General features: G+C 46.6%; 1 protein-coding gene across 2 annotated transcripts in view; it reads right to left on the minus strand.

Moving 5' to 3' along the window:
- LOC308575781 (transmembrane protein 132D-like) overlaps positions 1–21,278 on the minus strand; it is a 465,450-nt gene that overhangs the window by 294,413 nt on the left and 149,759 nt on the right. Inside the window, exon 3 of one of the 2 annotated variants that reach the window (XM_081174742.1) lies at positions 1,398–1,544. The exons of the other annotated variant lie outside the window; for it this stretch is intronic. Coding sequence (XP_081030868.1) covers positions 1,398–1,544 — 147 coding nt within the window. The remainder of the gene's footprint in view (positions 1–1,397; positions 1,545–21,278) is intronic. 2 annotated transcript variants of the gene reach the window in all.

Genomic DNA, 21,278 nt, shown 5'->3' on the forward strand with positions numbered 1-21,278 from the left:
GCTGCAGCCTTCTGCTGGTTGAAGGATTGGTTCCTGTTGGAAAACACCGATGTCCTAGACCTGGAAGGGTTTGACAATGTGTATGGTTGGCATGCATACTTGTGGTATGACAAGGCGAAGGTTCATAAATTGTTCAAAAACCATATTGTCAGAAAATCAATTTTTGCCGTCTGGACGAAGTACAAGGACTTATTAGAAAGCAAGACCCCGAGGTGGCTATCACCTGTGGAAGCCAAGATTTCAAAAAAAAAGCCCAATATGGAGGCCTACTGGCCAAAGTATTGGGAACTGATTGAAAGAGTTGGAGATAATTGGAAGCTCCAAAGCCAGGACAAATTAAAAGGTAAGGTGCGAGACTGGCTACATTATGCTCAAATTCAAGAGGTATTCAAAATGGACAGAAAAGTGGGTTTCCAGTTGGAAAAATCGAAACTGGAGACGGAGTTGCTAGAACCAAAGATTAAGGTACTTTCGAGAATGTATGACCTGCTGCTTAAATGGAATACACAGGATGAGACAGTTAAATCTGCTATGATAAAATGGGCACAGGATGTGGGACACAACATTATGTCTGAAGACTGGGAAAGGTTATGGAACACCGGTATGAAATTCACGGCATGTAGTGCCTTGAAAGAGAACATTATGAAAATGGTATACCGGTGGTACATGACTCCAGTCAAGTTGGCTAAAATATATCATCTTTCTGATAATAAGTGTTGGAAATGCAAGGAGGCAGAAGGGACATTCTTTCACCTCTGGTGGACCTGCCCGAAAGTAAAGGCCTTTTGGGAAATCATACATAATGAGCTGAAAAAGGTATTTAGATATACCTTCTCTAAGAAACCAGAGGCCTTTCTCTTGGGCATGGTGGACCGGAAGGTGCCAAAGAAGGATAGAACCTTGTTTATGTATGCAACCACAGCAGCTAGGATTCTCATCGCTAAGTTCTGGAAAACACCAGATTTACCCACACTGGAGGACTGGCAGACGCAGTTGATGGACTATATGGAGTTGGCAGAAATGACTGGCAGAATCCGAGATCTGAGCGAAGAAACTATGGAGGAGGACTGGAAAAAATTTAAGGACTATTTGCAAAAACATTATAAGTTGTTTGAATGTTAAGATACCGTTTCCCAATTCTCAATTCACAAATATCCTGAGGTTAGTTAGAAATGGTGCAGACTAGATCTCTTACACTTTGCCATGTCCCGCATGACCTGAATGGACACTCCAGAATACAGCAAACACCCCGACAGATCTTGGCATGGCAAGGGAAAATCAACAGTTATGTCCAAACTTCTTTTTAAGGAAGTGGCTCACTATAATTCACTTTCCCAGGAGGTACTCAGAAGTACCCTGAGACACAGCTTGAAAAGTACTGGTAATAACCTACATACCTCTTTCCCAAGGGGGTAGATTTTCTTCGACAAAATATAACAGCCGGTGCATATTTCCCAATATAATCCACACTCTTCTGGATGTCCCATGTGTATGGATTGCTGGCTCTTATGCTGAAAACATTCACGCCTTTCTTCACCTTTGCCCTGGGAGAAACAAGAAGCTGTGTTAACAAGCAGACAGGGACTGCGAGGTCTAGCTGCTCTCACCAGTCTTCACTGCATTACCACTCACTACTGGTCTTTCAAAGAGGTGATGATTTAAGAAAGCTATCCTTTGGCATTCAGACAGGTAGAGTTTATTTAGCTGTGTGGTGTGTGCACACAGCACTAAAAAGGGCATCAAACTCTCATGCCAAGGTAATACAACATGTTTGCTGCACCACCTAGTTTAATGACCCCAGACTCTAGCTGTGACCAAGATACTGAGGTCCAATCTGTGCTATTCATTTAAAGCAGTATCATACCACTTTAAACAGTTAAGGCTCGTTTGTTTTAACTCGCTTGAGGAGACTTTCAGAGGTTATAAAGAAAGGGAAAAATACGATAACAACAAGAAGATTGAAAGATGATTTGTAAAGGAAAACAACAAAGAGATGTATGGACAGAACTGTGAACATCAAAGCAGCAGAAATAAGAGATGATTGGATCCCTTTCTGAGCTCGAAGGATGGGTACCCCCAACAAAAATTTAAAATTTGGTTTTGTAATTTGGAACTAATGTGATTTGATTGGTTTGTTAATAAAAGTTATTTTAAAATAAATAAATAAACAGTTAAGGCTCTCCCCCCTCAAAATTCTGGGAAGTGTAGTTTGTTAAGAGTGCAGAGAACTACACTTTCCAGAATTCTCTGCAAGGGATCAATTGTTAAACTGCTCTGGGAACTGTAGCTCTGTAAAGGAAATAGGGGTCTTCTTACACTGCTCAGTACCCTTAAACTACACTTCCCATGATTCTTTGGGGGAAACCTCAGCTGCTTTGAAGTGGTATGATGATGCTTTAAATGCTTTTAATGCAGGTGGGGCCTGAGGCAGAGGCTTCAGAGTCCCCAATTAAGGAGCTAGAACAGGTTCATGACTCAAACTTAAGCTGGTGATCAGTGACAAGTGAACCTGAGGCTCTTAGGAGCTCCCAAAACCATATCGAAACCTGTGCACTTTTGGTGTCAATAAATGTTTTACTGGAACAAAGAAAGAACTGGCTGGAAATCAGGATCCCAGAGAGATGAAGCATGAAGCTGGGAACCAGGATCCCAGGATCCCATTCTGCTGGATGTCTCTCCGTGTGGATGCCAGTTCCTTATGTACTCCAACGGTGATATTAAGGCTTCAACATGGAACACAGGAAGATTGGTCCAATGTGACTTATCAATGACAATGTAGCTGGTCCATAGGAAGCTGTCTTCCACCAAGTCAATTCATCTACTGCAATACTGTCTGCACCAGGGGTTGTGAACCTGGTCCCTACCACCCACTAGTGGGCATTTCAGGATTCTAGGTGGGTGGTAGGGGGTTCTACGGCAGAAGTTGAATCTTCCTTCCATCGAGCACAAGCTGAATCCTCCTTCCTTACTGGTGGGCAGTAAGGAAATTTTACCATCAATAAAGATGAAGAAGAGAAGAGTTTGGATTTGACATCCCTCTTTATCACTACCCTAAGGAGTCTCAAAGCGGCTAACAATTTCCTTTCCCTTCCTCCCCCACAACAAACACTCTGTGAGGTGAGTGGGGCTGAGAGACTTCAAAGAAGTGTGACTGGCCCAAGGTCACCTAGCAGCTGCATGTGGAGGAGCGGGGAAGTGAACCCGGTTCACCAGATTACAAGTCTAGGTATGAAAAGGTTGACTACTCATGGTCTACACTGATTAGCAGTGACTCTCCAGGGTTTCAGCTATACCTGGAGATGCTGGAGCTTCTGCATGCAAAGTAGACACTCAACCACTAAGCTCCATCCCTCCCAGCAACTGGGAAGGGCAGTGGGTTGTAGTTTTTAGATCAGGCATCAGAAACATGTAGCCTCCAAGATGCAGATCAACTTCCACCAGTCCCAGTCAGCCAGGCAGATGGCTATGGATGGTGGTAACCCAACACCACCCAGAGCACCACAATCTCCCCAGGCGGCTTGGCCTGGATTCTCACCCTGTGACTAGTAGCAGCAGAATAAATTGCACAAAGGAAAGGATAATACATGCAAAGCAAGAGGAATTGTGTGCATTTGCCCAATCTGTGCAGGTTGCAGAATCCAACTTTCCTTGGTTTTAGAATCTGGATTGCTGTGACATGTGATTCTGATATTTTCTTTGAAAAGCAGGATACACACGGCCTTGAATATGCATGAGGGGCTTTGCAAGTGTCAAATGAAGAAGAGATGTCATTATTACAAGGGAAGACACATTTGGCAGCCTCTCCCGAGACGGCTTCTGACTTAAACAGTGGGAAGAGTGCCAAGGCAGTGTAACAAACAACACGGGATTCCTTTCCCAATCCATTTGGATTACAAGACTGGCATATATTGTGTTCATCTGCCTAGCTGGCCTTCAGATTCTACCCTTTGGCTGTTTTCACAATTTGTCTTGAACAATTATTCTATGTAGGAGGACAGACACTTTGCCACTGGATCTCTTGGAGTTTGTCAAGCAGCTCCATGGTTTTCGACACAATTATCCTGTCATAGAATCATAGAATGGTAGAGTTGGAAGAGATCCAAGGGTCATCTAGTCCAACCCCCTACAATGCAAGAATCTCAGCTAAAGCATTCATGACAGATGGCCACCCAACATCTGTTTAAAAACCTCCAAGGAAGGAGAGTTCAACACCTTCCAAGGGAGTCGGTTCCACTATTGAACAGCTCTTACTGTCCGAAAGTTCTTTCTGATGTTTAGTAAGAATCTCCTGTTCCACTTTATTTTTTTTGAAAAAATATTCCAGCTTTCCTAAACCTCAAAGCAAACTTTAAAACCAGAGTAGAAGCCAGATCTCTAAATAAGCCCATCTCTATATACACCTGACATCTGAAGGCAGACCAAATAAAGGTCCATCCATAACATTCAAAACAATTCACACCATTGCCCCAAGGCCAGTAGGAAAGGATGAAATCATAGTCCCTGAGGAAGGTCATTCTGAAGTCTTGGGGTCAACCCTGAACAGGTCCAGGATCCTTGCTTCATAAGACTTCTCCATCCAAACTATGGGGCTACAGAGCAAGACCCTTGATGGTGATCTCATCAAGCAGGCAGATTACTGTATTTTTCGCCCTATAGGATGCACCGTCCCATAAGGCGCACCTAGTTTTTTGGGGGGGAAATAAAGGAAAAAAATTATATTTCCCCCCCCAGGCCCGAACTTCCCCCGACCCCAGCCCACAGAACAGGCAACTCTCCGCAAGCCGTGGGAGCCCAGCGCCGGGCTCCCGTGCCTTGTGGAGAGCTGCGCGAAGCCTGGAGAGCGAGAGGGGTCGGTGCGCACCGACCCCTCTCACTCTCCAGGCTTCAGCGAAAGCCTGCATTCGCCCCATAGGATGCACACACATTTCCCCTTCATTTTTGGAGGGGAAAAAGTGCATCCTATAGGGTGAAAAATATGGTACATATTGACATTCTGATTTTGTGCTGTTCTTATCCCTGTTTTTCCTTATTGTGAACTGCTCTGGGAACCAATTGTATACAAAGGATGCATGAAATCTGGGGGGGGGGGTCCTCTCCCCAGAGACACCTGCCTTGCACCAACTTAGTCATCATTTTGATTCCCACCCCCCTGGGCACTTGGGCACCACTTACAATTTGAGTCTCACTTCTTCCAATGTTCTGGAAAGTGCAAATTAACCAAGTGCAGCTTTGCAGGTGAACCAAATCATATTCATCCCCCATCCCTACCTAGAAGAGAACAATCTTAATCTTGCATGTGCCTTTGAAATGAAGATCAGCAAAGGATCAGGCTACATCTAGTGGAGCTACATCTCATGGCAACTAAAAAAAAAGGGCCTTGCCAGAGTGGCCCCCACATTGTAGAATGACCTCCCTTTAGAGATACAATGGGCATCTATGGGGCAGGCCTTCTGCCAGATGTTAAAAACCATTTCCATGGGCATTCCCAGAACCTGATCCTTAGTACCCCTTTTACTGAACTGGTTGACATGTTATTGCTACTTGAGTGTACTGGTTTTATTTAGTACACCACCTTGTCATTTCCCTCCCCACAATGAAAAGCAGCCTATAAATAATTTTAAATAAAATAAGCATGGTGGGCTGTGTGTGGTGGGGTGATCAGAAGTATCCCAAGAGTCTGCAGCAAGAGATTCCTGTCAGGTACAGATTTTCAGGTCTACCTAGTTTACATTTTCCCTAGAGCTTTTCTGCACAATCTCACAAGTCTCTTCGTAAACTAGAGAGTGGAGGAATTTGCTATGGGTGTTCAGGGCAAACCAGATAACCTTGCACATATGTCAGGAAGAGAAGCACCTGCATGCTCCAGCAGTAAATCAGACTTGCAAATGCTTAAATAAAAGGAGCAGGCTAGTCTTGTGCTCTGCTGGGGAAGGCAGAGAGGAGGGGAAGGCAGGATGAAGGGCTATGAGACAAGGATTACCCCCAATCTCCATTTCTACTTCTGGATAGTAACCCCTAATTCTATGCCCATTTCCCTGGGGCTCACTCATCATAGACCCATAATGAGGAACCTTTAGTCCTCTACTAACAAGCTGGAACATGTGCAGAGGCCGGCGACCAAGATGATAAAGGGTCTTGAAATGAAGCTTTCTTTACTATCTTATTTCTTCCATAAAAATTGCACACCGCTTGATTAAAACAAAAACAAAAACCTCAAACCAGTTAGCAACAACAAAAAGCAAAAAAACATTTGAGGGTGTTGGGTATGTTGCGCCTGGAGAAGAGAACATTGAGAGATGATAGACCTCTTTTTGAATATCTGAAGGACTGTCAACATGGCAAATGGAGCAAGCTTACTTCTGCTGCTCCAGAGGATAGGACTGATTGTTAAAACACTTTGGGATTTATAGCTCTGAGGGCAGGGCAGGGATTGGTGTCTCCTAAAAACTCTCAGCATCCTTAATAAACCACAGCCCTCAAAAGCCTTTGGAGGAAGCCATGACTGTTTAAAGTGGTATCACAGTGCTTTAAACTAATGATGTGAATACCACTGGCTCTCATTTGCCACTGGTTCTTGTCTGCCGTGCACTCTGCTCATTTTTCCAGCATCGGTTTCCAAAGCCAGGCTATGTTAATAGACTGATCATAACCAAAAACAAACAAAAAAAACCAAACAATTTTTTTTTTTTTGAAAAATCATTGAAGCCTATTTAATAAACTCTACAATTGCAGCCTGTTTTTTTTGCATCATTCCTCAGAATGAAAGCATTCATAGCTCTGCAGCCTTTGGTAAGTCAGGAGGTCCTGTCTCCTCGCTTCCTTTCATCCTCATTTCAGAGAGTGCAGCCTTACTTGGGAGTAAGCCGCAGTGAGCTAGCTGCTCCTCTCATGGAGGGAAAGAAACAAAACATGGGCAGCGTTATATTACAGACTTGTAGCAGAAAATAAGCACAATCCCTGGTGAATAGAGACAGTTGGAGCAGATGGAGTGAGCCAATGACTGAAGCCACCAGGAATCAATACCTTTGCATTTCCCAAAGACAGTAATTTCCCAACACACTCTTCTTGACCCGCTAAACACCATGTTTACTCGGGTGATAAGGAGAGGCTTCAAATCATGCAATTAAAATGCAGGTGCCGTTCCATTTTCATTTACTTGTGCGTGCCTCTTTTAACGTCTCCCAGCCTTGTTTCTTCTTCCTCTTCACTTCTTTGTAGTTTACAACCAGTTAGCACTTTAGCTCCCAGCCCCTGTCATTACTGCAGGCTGGTAACGGCCGTGAAATTGTTACTTAAGTGTTGTATAAAGTGGAACAGCTGGCTGGCAAAGACATAACTGTGTTGCAACGCCGCACAGCGCCAAGGGCCACAGTGCAATGTCAACGGAGCCGTCGTGTCTGGTTCTAACCACCAAAGAGATGAATTTTGGGGTAGTATTTTTATAAAAGCTCCACAGGAGGCACAGGAAGAAGATCAAAGCAGAGTTTGAACAGAAAGTTGATAAGTTTTCTTTCTTTCTTTCTGTGTGCAAAGGTTTGAGAACATATAATTGCATTTGTTTGTATTTGTCCCATTCCACTCCTCTCTCTACAGGCAAACAGCCTGGCTTGGTGTGATGGCCTGGGATTCGGACTCGGATGCTGAACCTGAGAGATCCCAGCCTGCACAGGATTCCCCGCCTCTAGGACCAGTTGAGCCGGGGCTGGGGCATGAGCCTGAAGGGTCCTCACCTGTGCTGGATCCTCAGGTGCAGGCATCAGCTGAGTCTGCTCTGGCTCCTGAGGTGATGGAGGACCCATTGCCTGCAGGTGCTCCACTCTCAGCTGAGATTGCCTCTGGGTCCAGCCTCTCCAGCCTCTCCTGAGCTGCAGAGGCTTAGGGCAGAGAGGTGGAGGGAACTAAGTTCCTGTAGGAGGAGTGCTTGCCTCCAGGCCAGGAGAGGCGAGTCACCTGAGGATCGGGGCCGTCCTATGCCTCAGGGCAGATAAAAGCCAGCCAGCCCCAGTTCCAAGTTGCAGGACCAATATTGTTGGTTGTTAGTTCCTGCCTGAACCCTGTCCTGCTTTCCTGCCTGAGCTCCTGACCCGCCCCGGCTCCCTGCTTGCAAGCTGGTTCCTGACTTCACCTGGCTCCCTGACCTGCACCCAGCTTCAGCTACTACGGACTGCCTCCACATGAACCTTTGACCACGGACCGGACTTGGACCTCACCTCTCGGGTAACCCACAGGACCAGCACCCTTGGCATCAGCACCCAGTATGGTTGGGCACATGTCTGGGCCCATCTGCATGTACAATATACTGCTGGTGGGCTGACGCTGGAATTGTGGCTGTCTGATGTTGGAGAAAGGATACTGAGCCAGGTGGAGCTTGCTGTGATCCTGCAAGGCAATGCTGGTGCTATAATATGCATCAGGAGACATACAGTGGCCAGAGACCACTCACTGCCATCATCCCCTCCCCAAATTCGAGTTACTATCAAAAGCACATAAAGAAGTTGGCAAAGATCTGTAAAAGACACCTCAATTGGGACGCAACAGAACCAAGTCTCTGCAACCCCACTTGGGGAAGGGGTCACATGCAAAAGGTCTGAGGGTTCAATCCCTGGCCTCTCCAGTTTAAAGTAGCAGGCAATACATGGTGTGAAATACCCACCTCTGACTTATCTTTATGGAGGATAAAGCTATCAATGTTAACTAGTCATGATAATTATGTTTCTCCCACCACTGACAGAGGAAGTAGACTGCTGACTAACAGTAGCTGGGAACCTCAAGTAGAGAGAATGATCTTGAGCTCATGGCTTGCTTGTATGCATCCCAGAGGCATCTGGGTGGCCTTTGTGGGAAAAGGGGGGGGGGTCCAATTAGATGGGCCTTTCACCAGATCCAGTGGGGCTCTTATGTGAGTCCAGATAGCCACTGCCAGTTAGATGAACAAATTGTCTGCTCTGGAAAGAGAACTGTGCTCTGTGTCCAGTTCTGTGTGCCACATTTTAAGAAGGATATTGACAAGCTGGAACATGTGTAGAAGAGCGAGGCCAAGATGATCCATGGTGTGGAAACCAAAACTTATGAGGAACAGTTGAGGAAGTTGGGTGTGTTCAGCCCGGATAAGAGAAGACTAAGAGGTGATAGCTGTCTTCAAATATCTGAGGGGCTGACACATGGAAGATAAGTTTGTTCTCTGCTGCTCTGGAGGGTAGGACCTGAACCAATGGATTCAAATTACAAGAAAGGAGATTCCAACTAAACACTAGGAATAACGTTCTGATGGGAAGAGCTGTTCAACAGTGGAATGGCCTGATGGGTTCTCCTCTGTTGAATGTTTTTAAGCAGAGATTGAATGGCCATCTGTCAGGGATTCTTTAGCTGTAATTCCTGGGTTCCATTCCAACCCTACATTTCTATAATTCTATAAAATAGTCTAACCTGGTATAAGACAGCTTCCAGTGCCTGCCCCCCACCCAACCCCCTGGAGATCAGAAGACCTTCTGCAATGGACTCAGCTACAGTGCAGAAGGATGCCACCATGGGAGCTGGGGGCAGAAATGCTTTCCTTGTGTACATGGGTACTTCGTATAGACATTAGATGACTTTGGATCCTCTGACACTCCATGTTTTTCTGGGTTACACTTTCTTGATGGAAAAGCGTAAATAGAAAAAAAAAACAGTTTAAAGTCTCCAACTTCCTTGTGGACTTGGCATAATTTACGGGGAGCGATGTAGCAAAACGTAAGTCATTTAAAGCTGAATAATATACCCACAAATTCTTATTAAGGTCTGCGCTTTCTCCAGCCCTGCGAGACAGAAACCAGTTATCATTATGCATCACCATGAAAGCAGATTAAAATTAAATCAATCTGTTTATCTATGGGTTTGCAAGACAGCTTTCACTCCCCAAACCTAACATGTTCTCCTTCTAATTAACATTTCAGGAGGAAATGAGGAATGCTCACACACATACATACACAATCACCCAGACATTGAAGCATCCTCACTCAGAGATGGGTTTTTTAAAAAAAGAAGAAAGAAAGAAAGAAGTCCCATAAGGCTTTCTAATTAAATTTAATTAGTGAAAGGGCACAAGCCCAATGCAAACTTCAGAAGATGAACTTCGCACGCCTGAGTTAAATAAAGCAGATTTCTTGGAGATGTTTGGTCTGTGAACTGGGTAGATGTTATTTTGCGTGTTTCTGCAGCAGGGCATCAGGGGCTCAGACAAGGAGCCTTGTGCCCCCATAATGTTACCAGACTTCTCCCTTTCACTTGGAGAGTGGGGATTTGGGGTTCATTTGTTCTCTGAGCCCTGGAGCAGCAAGTCAAGTCACAAGGCCATTACCCGGCTGGCAGCTTCTGGTGTGCTAGACTAGCTGACGCATGGCTGTCTGTGACAACTATTTCATGTGCAATAACAACAGCTATATAAAGAAGCGACACTCATAGAAGCAGGGAGAGCACTCGCCATCCTGTTGCTGTTTTGCTGGATGGAGAAAAACATAGAGGTAAGGAAAGAGCTTTAATGCTGACATACACACTAAGGTTCTCACTGTCCGCCACAGTCATAGAACCATAGAATTGTAGAGTTGGAAGGGATCACAAACGTCATCTGGTCCAACCCCCTGCAGGAATCTTTTGCCCAACATGAGGCTTCAACCCATGACCCTAAGATTAAGAGTCACATGCTCTTGCAACCAAGCTATTGTTTCTTTAGAAAGTATCTTACTCATCTACTGGGCATTTTGGAATGCTATTTGTTTGGACACCTCTTACGATATTGGAACCAAATTTTGCATGGCAGCTCCTTCGAGATCAGCAAGCGCTTTTCACCTATGTTTGGTTACAGTTGGGTGCTACTTTGAATCAAGAGGGCAGCCTGTAGCTTTCAAAACTGCACTAACTTTGACCATTGATTTCAAAGCTATACAGTGGTACCTTGGTTTATGAACTTAATCCGTTCCGGAAGTCCGTTCTTAAACCAAAGCATTCTTAAACCAAGGCGTGCTTTCCCATAGCAACAGAGGACTCAATTTACAAATGGAACATGCTCAACAGGAAGCAGAACATGTTCTGCTTCCAAGGCAAAGTTTACAAACCAAAACGTCTACTTCCGAGTTTGCAGCGTTCTTCATCCAAGTTGTTCATAAACAAAGCTGTTCTTAAACCAAGGTACCACTGTACATTGTTGGTGTGTTAGAATTCCTGGGCATGAGGCTGCTAGTTATTCCTATAAGAGGTTCTCAATTTTCTTAACAACAGCAAAAGAGGAGGATGGCCACTGGCGTTCCTTCCAACTCTACAATTATTTGATTCTATGCGTACTGGGCCCAGAAAATTTGTTTGACAGCTCAAAGCTCAGGGTAAGGCCTTACAACAAGAGTCAAGTTTTGGTTCTCCCTCCAAATAATAATAATCATTAAAATGCTGGCCTGAATTTGCATTAAATAAATAAATAAATAAATAAATAAATAAATTACCATATGCAAAGTTATCCAAACATGTCATGAACCTGCACCCCAAACCTTTCATGTAACATCCTTGAGTTCCAAGCCTGCTTGCTTGCTTGCTTTATTTATTTATTTATTTATTTTAAATACTTTGACATTAATTCCCAGGGCGAGGCATAGTGGATAATTTATTTCTATATTATAACTGGATCATTGGTCGGCTGTGTGTGTGTGTGTGTTTAATGCCTATATTGTTCCAAAACTCGGTTTGCTCTAGTTCTGCTAGCAAATGATTTCCAATAAGGATTTATCCCCTCTTCCAAATCACCCTACATGTGTAGATAGCATGAAATGCTCAGTTGTGCTCGGCTTCCCAACCATGCTGGCTTTCAGCAAATAAACATACCCTCAGTCCCAGCAGGATGCAGTTCCAGCTCCAGGCATCCCCAGTCACTCGATCTAATCACTGAGGCAGAAGGGAGCACAATTAATATAATAATGAGTGAGGCTAAAATTATTCTCTGTCCAGCTCTCTCTCTCCCCCCCCCCCTGAAATCTAGGATGGGAGGGGGAAGAGGGAATACATTGGTGCACACACACAACACACACTCCCAAATGTCCCCATTTATCAGAGGCAGTCTCTGCTTTCCAATACCTCCTGTACTGGGAGAACATTGTGATTTGCTAGACATCTCATTCTTCAAGGTTCAACTTGCTCTCCCTGGAAGTAAAACCCCAGAGGGAATGGCTGTCCCTCAGGCACATGCAGGGCCAAGCAACCTTTTGTCTGACCAGGTCAAAAATTAATGTTGCTGTCAGTTTCTGCCCCCAATCAGTTTCTCTGTGGGGGGGGGAGGTTGTCTCATGAGCAGATGGGAAAAGAGCAGGAAATAAGGCTTTCAGGGGTCACGAACCCTGATGGCTGCGCACTGCTTTCACTGTGGGAGGGACTATGCTTCTGAATACCAGGTGGTGGTCCTGCTTGTGAACTTCTCATATGAATCTGGTAGGCCCTGTTTAAAAAGATAAAGTGACCCCTGACCATTAGGTCCAGTTGCGGACGACTCTGGGGTTGCGGCGCTCATCTCGCTTTACTGGCCGAGGGAGCCAGCATGCACCTTCCGGGTCATGTGGCCAGCATGACTAAGCCGCTTCTGGCGAACCAGAGCAGCACACGGAAACACCGTTCACCTTCCCACCTGAGCGGTACCTATTTATCTACTTGCACTTTGACGTGCTTTCAAACTGCTAGGTTGGCAGGAGCAGGGACCGAGCAACGGGAGCTCACCCCGTCGTGGGGATTTGAACCACCGACCTTCTGACCAGCAAGCCCTAGGCTCTGTGGTTTAACCCACAGCGCCACCCGCGTCCCAGGCCCTGTTTAGGGAAGCTTTTGATGTTTGACAGACTATTGTATTTTAATAATTTGTTGAAAGCCGCCCAGAGTGCCTGGGGAAACCCAGCCAAATGGGTGGGGTATAAATATATTATTATTATTATTATTATTATTATTATTATTATTATTATTATACCATGAGAACAGGAAACTGGACTAGATGGGCCACTGGTATAATTGGCTAGCTATAACAGAGAGTGCAGGAGGCTGTTTTGGTCAACAGAAGTTAGGGAGTGTTGATCTTGAATATGGTGGGTGTCAGGAAGTCCTTTATCTGTGAACAGCTGCACCTTGCGGTGAGCTGTAGAACTATAGGAACTGGCTTCTCAGTGAAGTACCTTCAGCCCCTTGACTGACTGCCCACTCAGAATGGTCAGCGAATGGTCCTGGATAGGTCCTATTTCAGTTGAGCCTTGCTTGGGCATCTAAGTCTTCCTGAGCTCAGGAGTGTCCCTACATTCTTGCTTGTCCTTTGGTCCTGGATTTCTGGCTGGCTCCTGTCTCGTGGTTCCTCCTTTGGTTCTGATTTGCCCTTCAGTCCCGGCTACTAGCTTGCCTCAGGATGCTCAGTTTCCAGCTTCTAGATCACCTTAGCCTACAGCTCCTGGTCCAGCCCCAAACAGCAACGAGGACCAATGCAAACGCTGCCCCATGCAAGGTCTTAGGCATATCCTAACACTCCAGTGACCTGCACTCCCTAGCATGGTTGGTGAGTTCTGCATACACAACACTAGACCCACAATCCTATACATACTTGAGGGAGCATTCCTTTATGCACTCATCAGGACAGTTAACATGCACCAGACCAGGGGGCCAGAGAAAAGAGGTTTCATATCAAAGACGCTAGTGGAGACTGCTCTAGTGCACTCCTCCCCAAGGGGAGCCAGCAATTTCAAAATTACACAAAATCTTTGTGGTTGAACCATCCTGAGTTAAAGCCATTTTGCGAGCATGGATGTAGGTCAGCAGGTAATTCTCTCCTGATAGAGCTTCCCACAGCACAGTTGATTTAACAGCAGCAGCATCTCACTGCACCTCATCTTCTCAAAATTCCAGGGAGCATGCCTCAGTCTGCTTGCACATTGGAGTCATTGAAAGGGAAATTGCCCTGGATGTTGTATGGCTCTCATCCCAGCAGGCGATAGTCAAATACAAGCAACGGCACAGCCAGAACCTGCTAGCAAGCACAGCGCAGAGCGTTGTCTAAGCCAGGGCTCAGACCCAAAATCTATGTCTGCTTTTCAATGCCATGCTAATTAAGGATATTCCTGGGAATTTACACGCAGAGAAACACACACCATACAGTTGTAGGCATGGCAGGAAGCCTTATCAACTATAAAAACTCACACATTTGATGAGGCCTTACCTGATTTTGGATTTGGGTGCAGGAAGGTCCTGATATAGGGCCCCCAGAACCTTGGAGATAGCAGTGGGAAATATGTTTATCTGGGGGGGGGGGTGGAAGAGGAATTAGTTTGGTCCATTTTTCACAGCAGGACAACCCGATCACTTCTGAACTTGCTTGCAGATCAGAAAATAAGAGTGTCGAGTCAAACTGTGCACAATTCTGCAGTGCAGGTTCAGTGTGCAAAAAGATTGCACCAAAATATATATTTTGCATGAAGGCTGCATACAAAGCACATAGAATCTTAGAATCATAGAATTGTAGAGTTGTAAGAGATCCTAAGAGTCATCTAGTCCATCCCCTCCAATGTAGGAAACTCAACTAAAGCATCAATGACAGATGGTCATCCAACCTCTGCTTAAAAACTTGCAGTGAAGGAGAGTCCACAACCTTCTTAGGCAGTCCGTTCTACTGTCAAAAAAGCTCTTGCTGTGAAAACGTTATTCCTGGTGTTTAGTCAGAATCTCTTGAAACTTGAAGCCATTGGCTAAGTCTCCTTAGCAGGAGAAAACAAGTTTGTTCCATCATCCATGTGACAGCCTTTTAGATATTTAAAGATGGCTATCATATCTCATCTCGGTCTCCTCTTTTCCAGGCTAAACATACCCAACTCCCTCAACCATTCCTCATAAGGCTTGGTTTCCAGACCCTTTATTTTACCTGTTCTCAAATCCGTTTGACTTCCAAAACGTTTGGAAACCAAAGCGTGGCTTCTGATTGGCTGCAGGAAGCTCCTGCAGCCAATCAGAAGCCATGGATGCCCCATTGGACATTTGGCTTCCAAAAGAATGTTTGAAAACCGGAACAGTCACTTCCTGGTTTTGATCGTTCAGGAGCCAAAACATTCAAGGTACGACTGTAGAGACTTGTATAGTGGCATTGTGATGTCAGCATTCCAGCCAGCCAAAAGCACTCAAGGGGGGTGCAAAGTAGGTTCAGTAGTGCGGTGTGGCTGGAAAGGGGTTGTGGTCTGGAAGGAATCCAGAAGGCCAGGGGTTTCCCATTCCTGCAATAGCTGCTGAAAAGGCCTTGAAAGTCCAAATTAGAGAGGCGAAGTCAGAAACCAAAACTGGTAAAGCAGAAGGGAAGTCCCCTTTGGGTAAAAAGAGACAAAACCACCAGGATGGTTTGCACTGCAGCCTAACCAGGAGCCAGCATTGGACTCTTCTTTCTTAGCTTAGAAAAAATTGTGAGCCTCACTTCCAGGATTCCCCATGCTCCTATTAGATGGTAAGGATTTTTACAGCGCAGCATAACTCCACGGCTTGACATGGGAAATCCATATGTTTGTAGTAGGGAGGAAATTAATAGCTCACCTAGGGATTAAACAATTGCTGAGGTGCAATAGATACTGAGCCCTGGCTCTATGGGCACAGTTTGCAGTATATCTACTCATCAATCAATTAACCCTGAGCAACTGATGAAAGAAGGACGGTGAGCAGATGGGAAGAGGACTGGAGATGGGGCCCCTTTTAGTTCCTAATTAGAACAGCTTCACAGCCTGATAGGCTCCCCAATGGTTCCTCTACACTCCATAGCGCATAAACCCAAAGTTAGAATAGGCCAACTGACTATCAGACTTGTTCTCTACACACACACACACACACACAGAGAGAGAGAGAGAGAGAGAGAGAGAGAGCTGGGCAAAGAAAAATAGCACAATTGTCTTGCTCACAGGCCTAGTGTGTGGGCTGGGATTGTGCATAGGCATACAAAGAGGACCAGCCACTTTTCCTCATCGACACATAGCAGACTGGACATGAGGAAGGCAAGGGGCTGTGTTGAGATCAGAGATGTGACCCTCCAGGTGTTGGACTGAGACTCCCAACACCCCCAACCACTAGTCACACTGGTTGGGGCTGATGGGAGTGGGAGACTGGGACCCTCTGAAACAGGGGTCAGCAAACTTCTTTAGGAGGGGGCAAGTTCACCACTCCTCAGACCTTGTGGTGGGCCGGACTGCACACGTGCGTGCGGCGGAGGGGGGCTTCTCTCTCCCCCCCTCTCCCCCAGCCCCTCCCCTGCCCCTGTTTTCCTACCTCCTCTGCTGCTCTGCCTGCAGTTAGGAGCCGGCGGCAGTGGCAGTGCCTCTCTTTTCCGGTCCAGCTTTCCTGCCAGGCACGGGGCCAGCAGATGCTCCAAGCTCCAGCCGAAGCTCCGCAATGCGCCCATCACAATGCCCACAGCGCGGCCATGGACAGAGAAGCCGGAGGGCAGGTGGAGAGTCTGGGCCGTGCCTCAGCGCATGCGTGGCAAGGCTTCAGTTGGCTGGCACCAATTAAAGCCCAGCTCCCTTCCTCTGCAGGGCAGGGAGAAGCCAGGAGGATGGAGGGAGGAGGGGCCACCGCAGTGTTGGGGCGGGGGGAATCGCCTGGAAAAAATTGCAAAAAGAATATGGCGCAGCCCAAATGACCAATCCAAGCAGCGATTGCAGGACTGCCTGCGAGCCAGATCCAGAGGGCAATTGGGCCTGATCTGGCCCACGGTCCTTAGTTTGCTGACCCATGCTCTGAAGGGCCACAGGTTCCCAATCACTGTCTGAAGATGTTGCTGTGAGGCACTTGGCTGCTCTCAACACTGACGACACAGTAGAGGCCACACTGGCCCAGATGTGCCCCAGATGTTGTTGCATTCCAGCTCCCATCGGCTTCAGTCGACATGGCAAGTGCTCATAGATGATGGAAGTTAAGAGCCCACCAGTATCTGGAGGGACCACTTTAGCTACCCCTAGTTTTGCAGATACTGCTGACTTTGGGAGTCCGCCTGTACTGGACTATAGAAGGGCGCCAACCTGCTAGCACACCCATCTCTCTTTTCCCATCCATCCCTTGTGATGTTTTCCACTTCCATTTCCCTCTCTCACCACTGGTGATTCCTGGTATTCAGAGGTAAGGTTCTTCTGACAGTGGAGGTACAGCAGGGGTAGGCAACCTAAAGCCCGGGGGCCGGATCCAGCCCAGTCACCTTCTAAATCCAGCCCGTGGGCAGTCCGGGAATCAGCATGTTTCAGCAACATGCGTAGAATGTGTGCTTTTATTTAAAATATATCTCTGGGTTATTTGTGGGGCATAGGGATCCATTCATTCCCCCCCCAAAAATATAGTCCACCCCACCACAAGGTCTGAGGGACGGTGGACCGGCCCACAGCTGAAAAAGGTTGCTGATCCCTGAGGTAGAGTATGGCCATTGTGCCAAATAGCTACTGATAGCCTTAACCCACATGAATCTCTTTTAGTTCCATCCAATTACAGATAGGTAGCCGTGTTGGTCTGCCATAGTCAAAATAAAAAAATTCCTTCCAGTAGCACCTTAAAGACCAACTAAGTTAGTTCTTGGTATGAGCCTTCGTGTGCATGCAGAGGTGTATCTGAAGAAGTGTGCATGCACACGAAAGCTCATACCAAGAACTAACTTAGTTGGTCTTTAAGGTGCTACTGGAAGGAATTTTTTTAGTTCCATCCAAGTTAGTGGTCATCAACATCAGCATCTTATTATTATTATTATTATTATTATTATTATTATTATTATTATTATTAACTATAGCTAAATATAAATTTACAGCCATGTATAGCTCGTTCATTTCGTGGCTAGACTATTTAATTTTTTGTGGGCAGAAAACATCAACCTGTTTGGGCCACTAATCTATCACTTTGCTTCAGCACAGCAGTTCCCTGCCTCCCTTGATGTGTGCACCGCATTCCAAACATATTGCTATTTAAAAGCTAGTCAGAACACTACTACTACTGCAAGTGATGTCTGTATTACCAAGAAGGAAGCAGATTTCTATTCTTTGTCTCAGCTTCTATTGGGGATTAACCACCTTGGAAACAGGTTTTCATTTTTATTCAAACTGACTTTCCTATTGTACAGAACATGAGTTGCTGATAAGAGAGTTTGATGGACCAGGGTGTGAGTGGCGGGGGGTGGGGAAATCATGATGTTTTTGAGACATCGATTTCCCTTTTTCTCCTCAAACAAAGCAGCCTTTTAAAAAATATAGATGCCAGGAGGTAAATATCGTAGAAGTCACTGTCGAGTGATCACTCAGAGTTTTAGAATTCTCCAATTCGCCTAATAGAAGTTTTTTAAGTGCATGGTTAGAAAAGTATACTTCAGCGCTGTGGACTCAGATGGCACTGTGGTCTAAACCACTGAGCCTCTTGGGCTTGCTGATCGTAAGGCCGGCGGTGCGAATCCCTGTGATGGGGGTGAGCTCCCGTTGATCTGTCCCAGCTCCTGCAAATCTAGCTGTTTGAAAGCACACCAGTGCAAGTAGATAAATAGGTACAGTTGTGGTGGGAAGCTAAACAGTGTTGCCGTGCACTGCTCTGGTTTCCATCACAGTGTTCCGTTGCACCAGAAGTGGTTTAGTCATGCTGGCCACATGGCCCAGAAAGCTGTCTGTGGACAAACGCTGGCTCCCTCAGCCTGAAAAGCGAGATGAGCACCGCAACCCCATAGTCGCCTTTCACTGGACTTAACTGTCCAGGAGTTCTTTGTTGTTGCTGTTTAATCGTTTAGTCGTGTCTGTAGTTTGAAGGCCATAATCCATTTCAGGAACAGGTGTGATCTCTCCATCCTCCATCGGGACAAGAAAGAGAGATTATCACGGGTCAAAGACACATTCCATCCAGGTAACATCCCTAGAAGGAGGTGCAAAGCCAAGCCAATGAGGGGTGTGGCTTGGAATGAATCCTGAGGGCTGGATAGAAATGTTTCAAGGACCACATTTGGTCCTCCGGCCTGATCAGTGGCGTAGTGTGGGGGGTGCAGGGGGGGGCCCGGCCGCACCGGGTGCAACATCTGGGGGTTAGGGTTAGGGGGCGCAAATCCACGGGTTAGGGGGCGCAAATTACTTGCCTTGCCCCGGGTGCTGACAACCCACGCTACGCCACTGGGCCTGATACTCCCTACCTCTGACATACAATTTCATCCTGCTATTCAAATCTATACTCCGTTGGAGACCTTCTGGAAACCAGAATAGTGAGATATATGCATGGCTATTTGCACATGCATGCGCACACACATACACACACACACACAGAGAGAGAGAGAGTAGCATTTTCTCCCCCAGGCCACTGTGAAGGTTAATTTGAAGAACCTTTCCTTGAGGAAGCTCACTCTTTCTGACAGGCCAAGGCATATACATATTCATGCATCCTCAGAAAAGCCAAGGAGCTTGTTAAAACTTCTGCCTGCACCTGGCTCCAAAGAAGTAAAAGCTGGAGGCAAGAATGTTCCGGAAATGGCCATATCAGGGAACGCCAAGTTCAAAGACAACTCCCGGAGCACTGTAGCAGGTGTGGAATTACTCGGGTTATGTAAAGAAGAAAAAAGTTTACAATGATCTAGCGCCAAATGCTTGTCAAGCCCGTCCTTGAAGATTTGCTGAGCAGAGTACTTGCGTCCATTTCCATATGTCCAAAGGTGGGGAAATACTTTGAGAAGAGAGGAAGGAAGGAGGTGTGCTGTAGTTGGGGGCAAGGGCAAGCAGGTTTCAGGCGGACTAGAAAGGAAGGCCAAAGGTCAATGTGATCTGGGATCCTTTGCTCACAGTGGCCAGTCAGATGCTTCCAAGAACCCAAAAGGAGGGTGTTAAGTTGTGGGTGAACATATCAGACGACACAGCGATTCTTCAAACAGCTCTTGTTTATTCAGAGGCCCAGAACAGAACTGAGTTTAAGGGCTCAGTCAGCCTGCTTATATAGAGCTCCAGTACAACGTTACTGTAGCAACTTTCTAAAACTATCCAATCACTGAACGTCACTTTCAATCCTTCATTTGCGTAACTATCTACAGTATCCCCCTGCTGGCCCGGGGGGGGGGGACTTCAGTACATAACAGAGGGTATAAAGACAATAGCCCAGGTGTGGGGAACTGACTGCAGCTGGCTGGGCAGATCTTGATCCACTGGCAGAGGAAGGGGTATGTGGTGGGGTGCGGTGGGGGCACTCCACCCCAGGTGTCATCCCTTGTGGGGGGTGACATCGCCCCCCACCCCCCTGGGACGCTCGCCGTGGGCAACGCCCCCTGGGATGCTTGCCCTGCCCCCATGGGCAGCTAGCCCAGCCCCCAGGTGTACAGCACGTGCTCCGCTCCAGGTGCCTGAGCAGCTAGCTCCTCCTCTGTCTTGATCTCCCACACCCACTGTGCAGGGGTGGGGGAGGAGGAACAGGTGGGAGGAGCTGCTGACCTGCCAATCATATAACATCAAAACGATGCAGTCCCATGCTCAGAAGCCCCCAGAGTCAGCTGATCATTGGTGACATCCACAGCGCTATGCAAGGGCAGCGAATCGCCTGATTGGCAGTCCCTGCACACACCCCTCCCCAGTCCAACTGTGTCTTTACCTGCCCCACATTTGGCAGGTCAAATGAGGAGGCCTGCTGGTCCTAATTAGGCCCATGGACGAAACTCTGAAGTGTGGGCCCTCAGCAGATGCCCTGACATCACTTGACATCAATTATGTGCCAAGCTTGCTGGAGAACAAGTGAGGGGTACCTTAGGCCCAGGGTCCAGATGTGGCCCTCCAGGCCTGTCTATCTGGACCTCAGGACTCTTCCCCAAGCCATTGGGCTACACTCCACACCCATCCTGCTTCACAACCCTTCCCTTGAGTGTTTTTGCCTGGCTGGAATGTGTCCTTGGGCTCTGAGAATGCCTTTTGCTTTTCTGGATGGAGGAAGTGTGTGTTAGTGTGTGTAGAAACTAGTTTACTGCATAAAGTTAATCTCTGCATTTGTTTAATAATAATAATAATATCATCCCACCCATCTGTCTGGGTTTCACCCACATGTGCTTCAGGTCACGGCCACTATTGGCATGCAACCCCCAAAAGGTAAAGCAGCCCTCAGTTTGGAAAAATATCTCACCCTCCTGCAGTAGAGTAAGGGTTCAGAAACGGGGGTAAGTTTCAGTACCAGAACAGAGCAAATCTGGTCTCACACCTCTTAGTCCCTCCCAACCACATTTCCAAAGCACGGGAGAAGACATTAGAAGCTGTTTTCCCTCCCCATTCTGTAAGAATCTGGCTGAG

Source organism: Podarcis bocagei, assembly GCF_964188305.1.
Source record: "Podarcis bocagei genome assembly, chromosome: 16".
Lineage (NCBI taxonomy): Eukaryota > Metazoa > Chordata > Lepidosauria > Squamata > Lacertidae > Podarcis > Podarcis bocagei.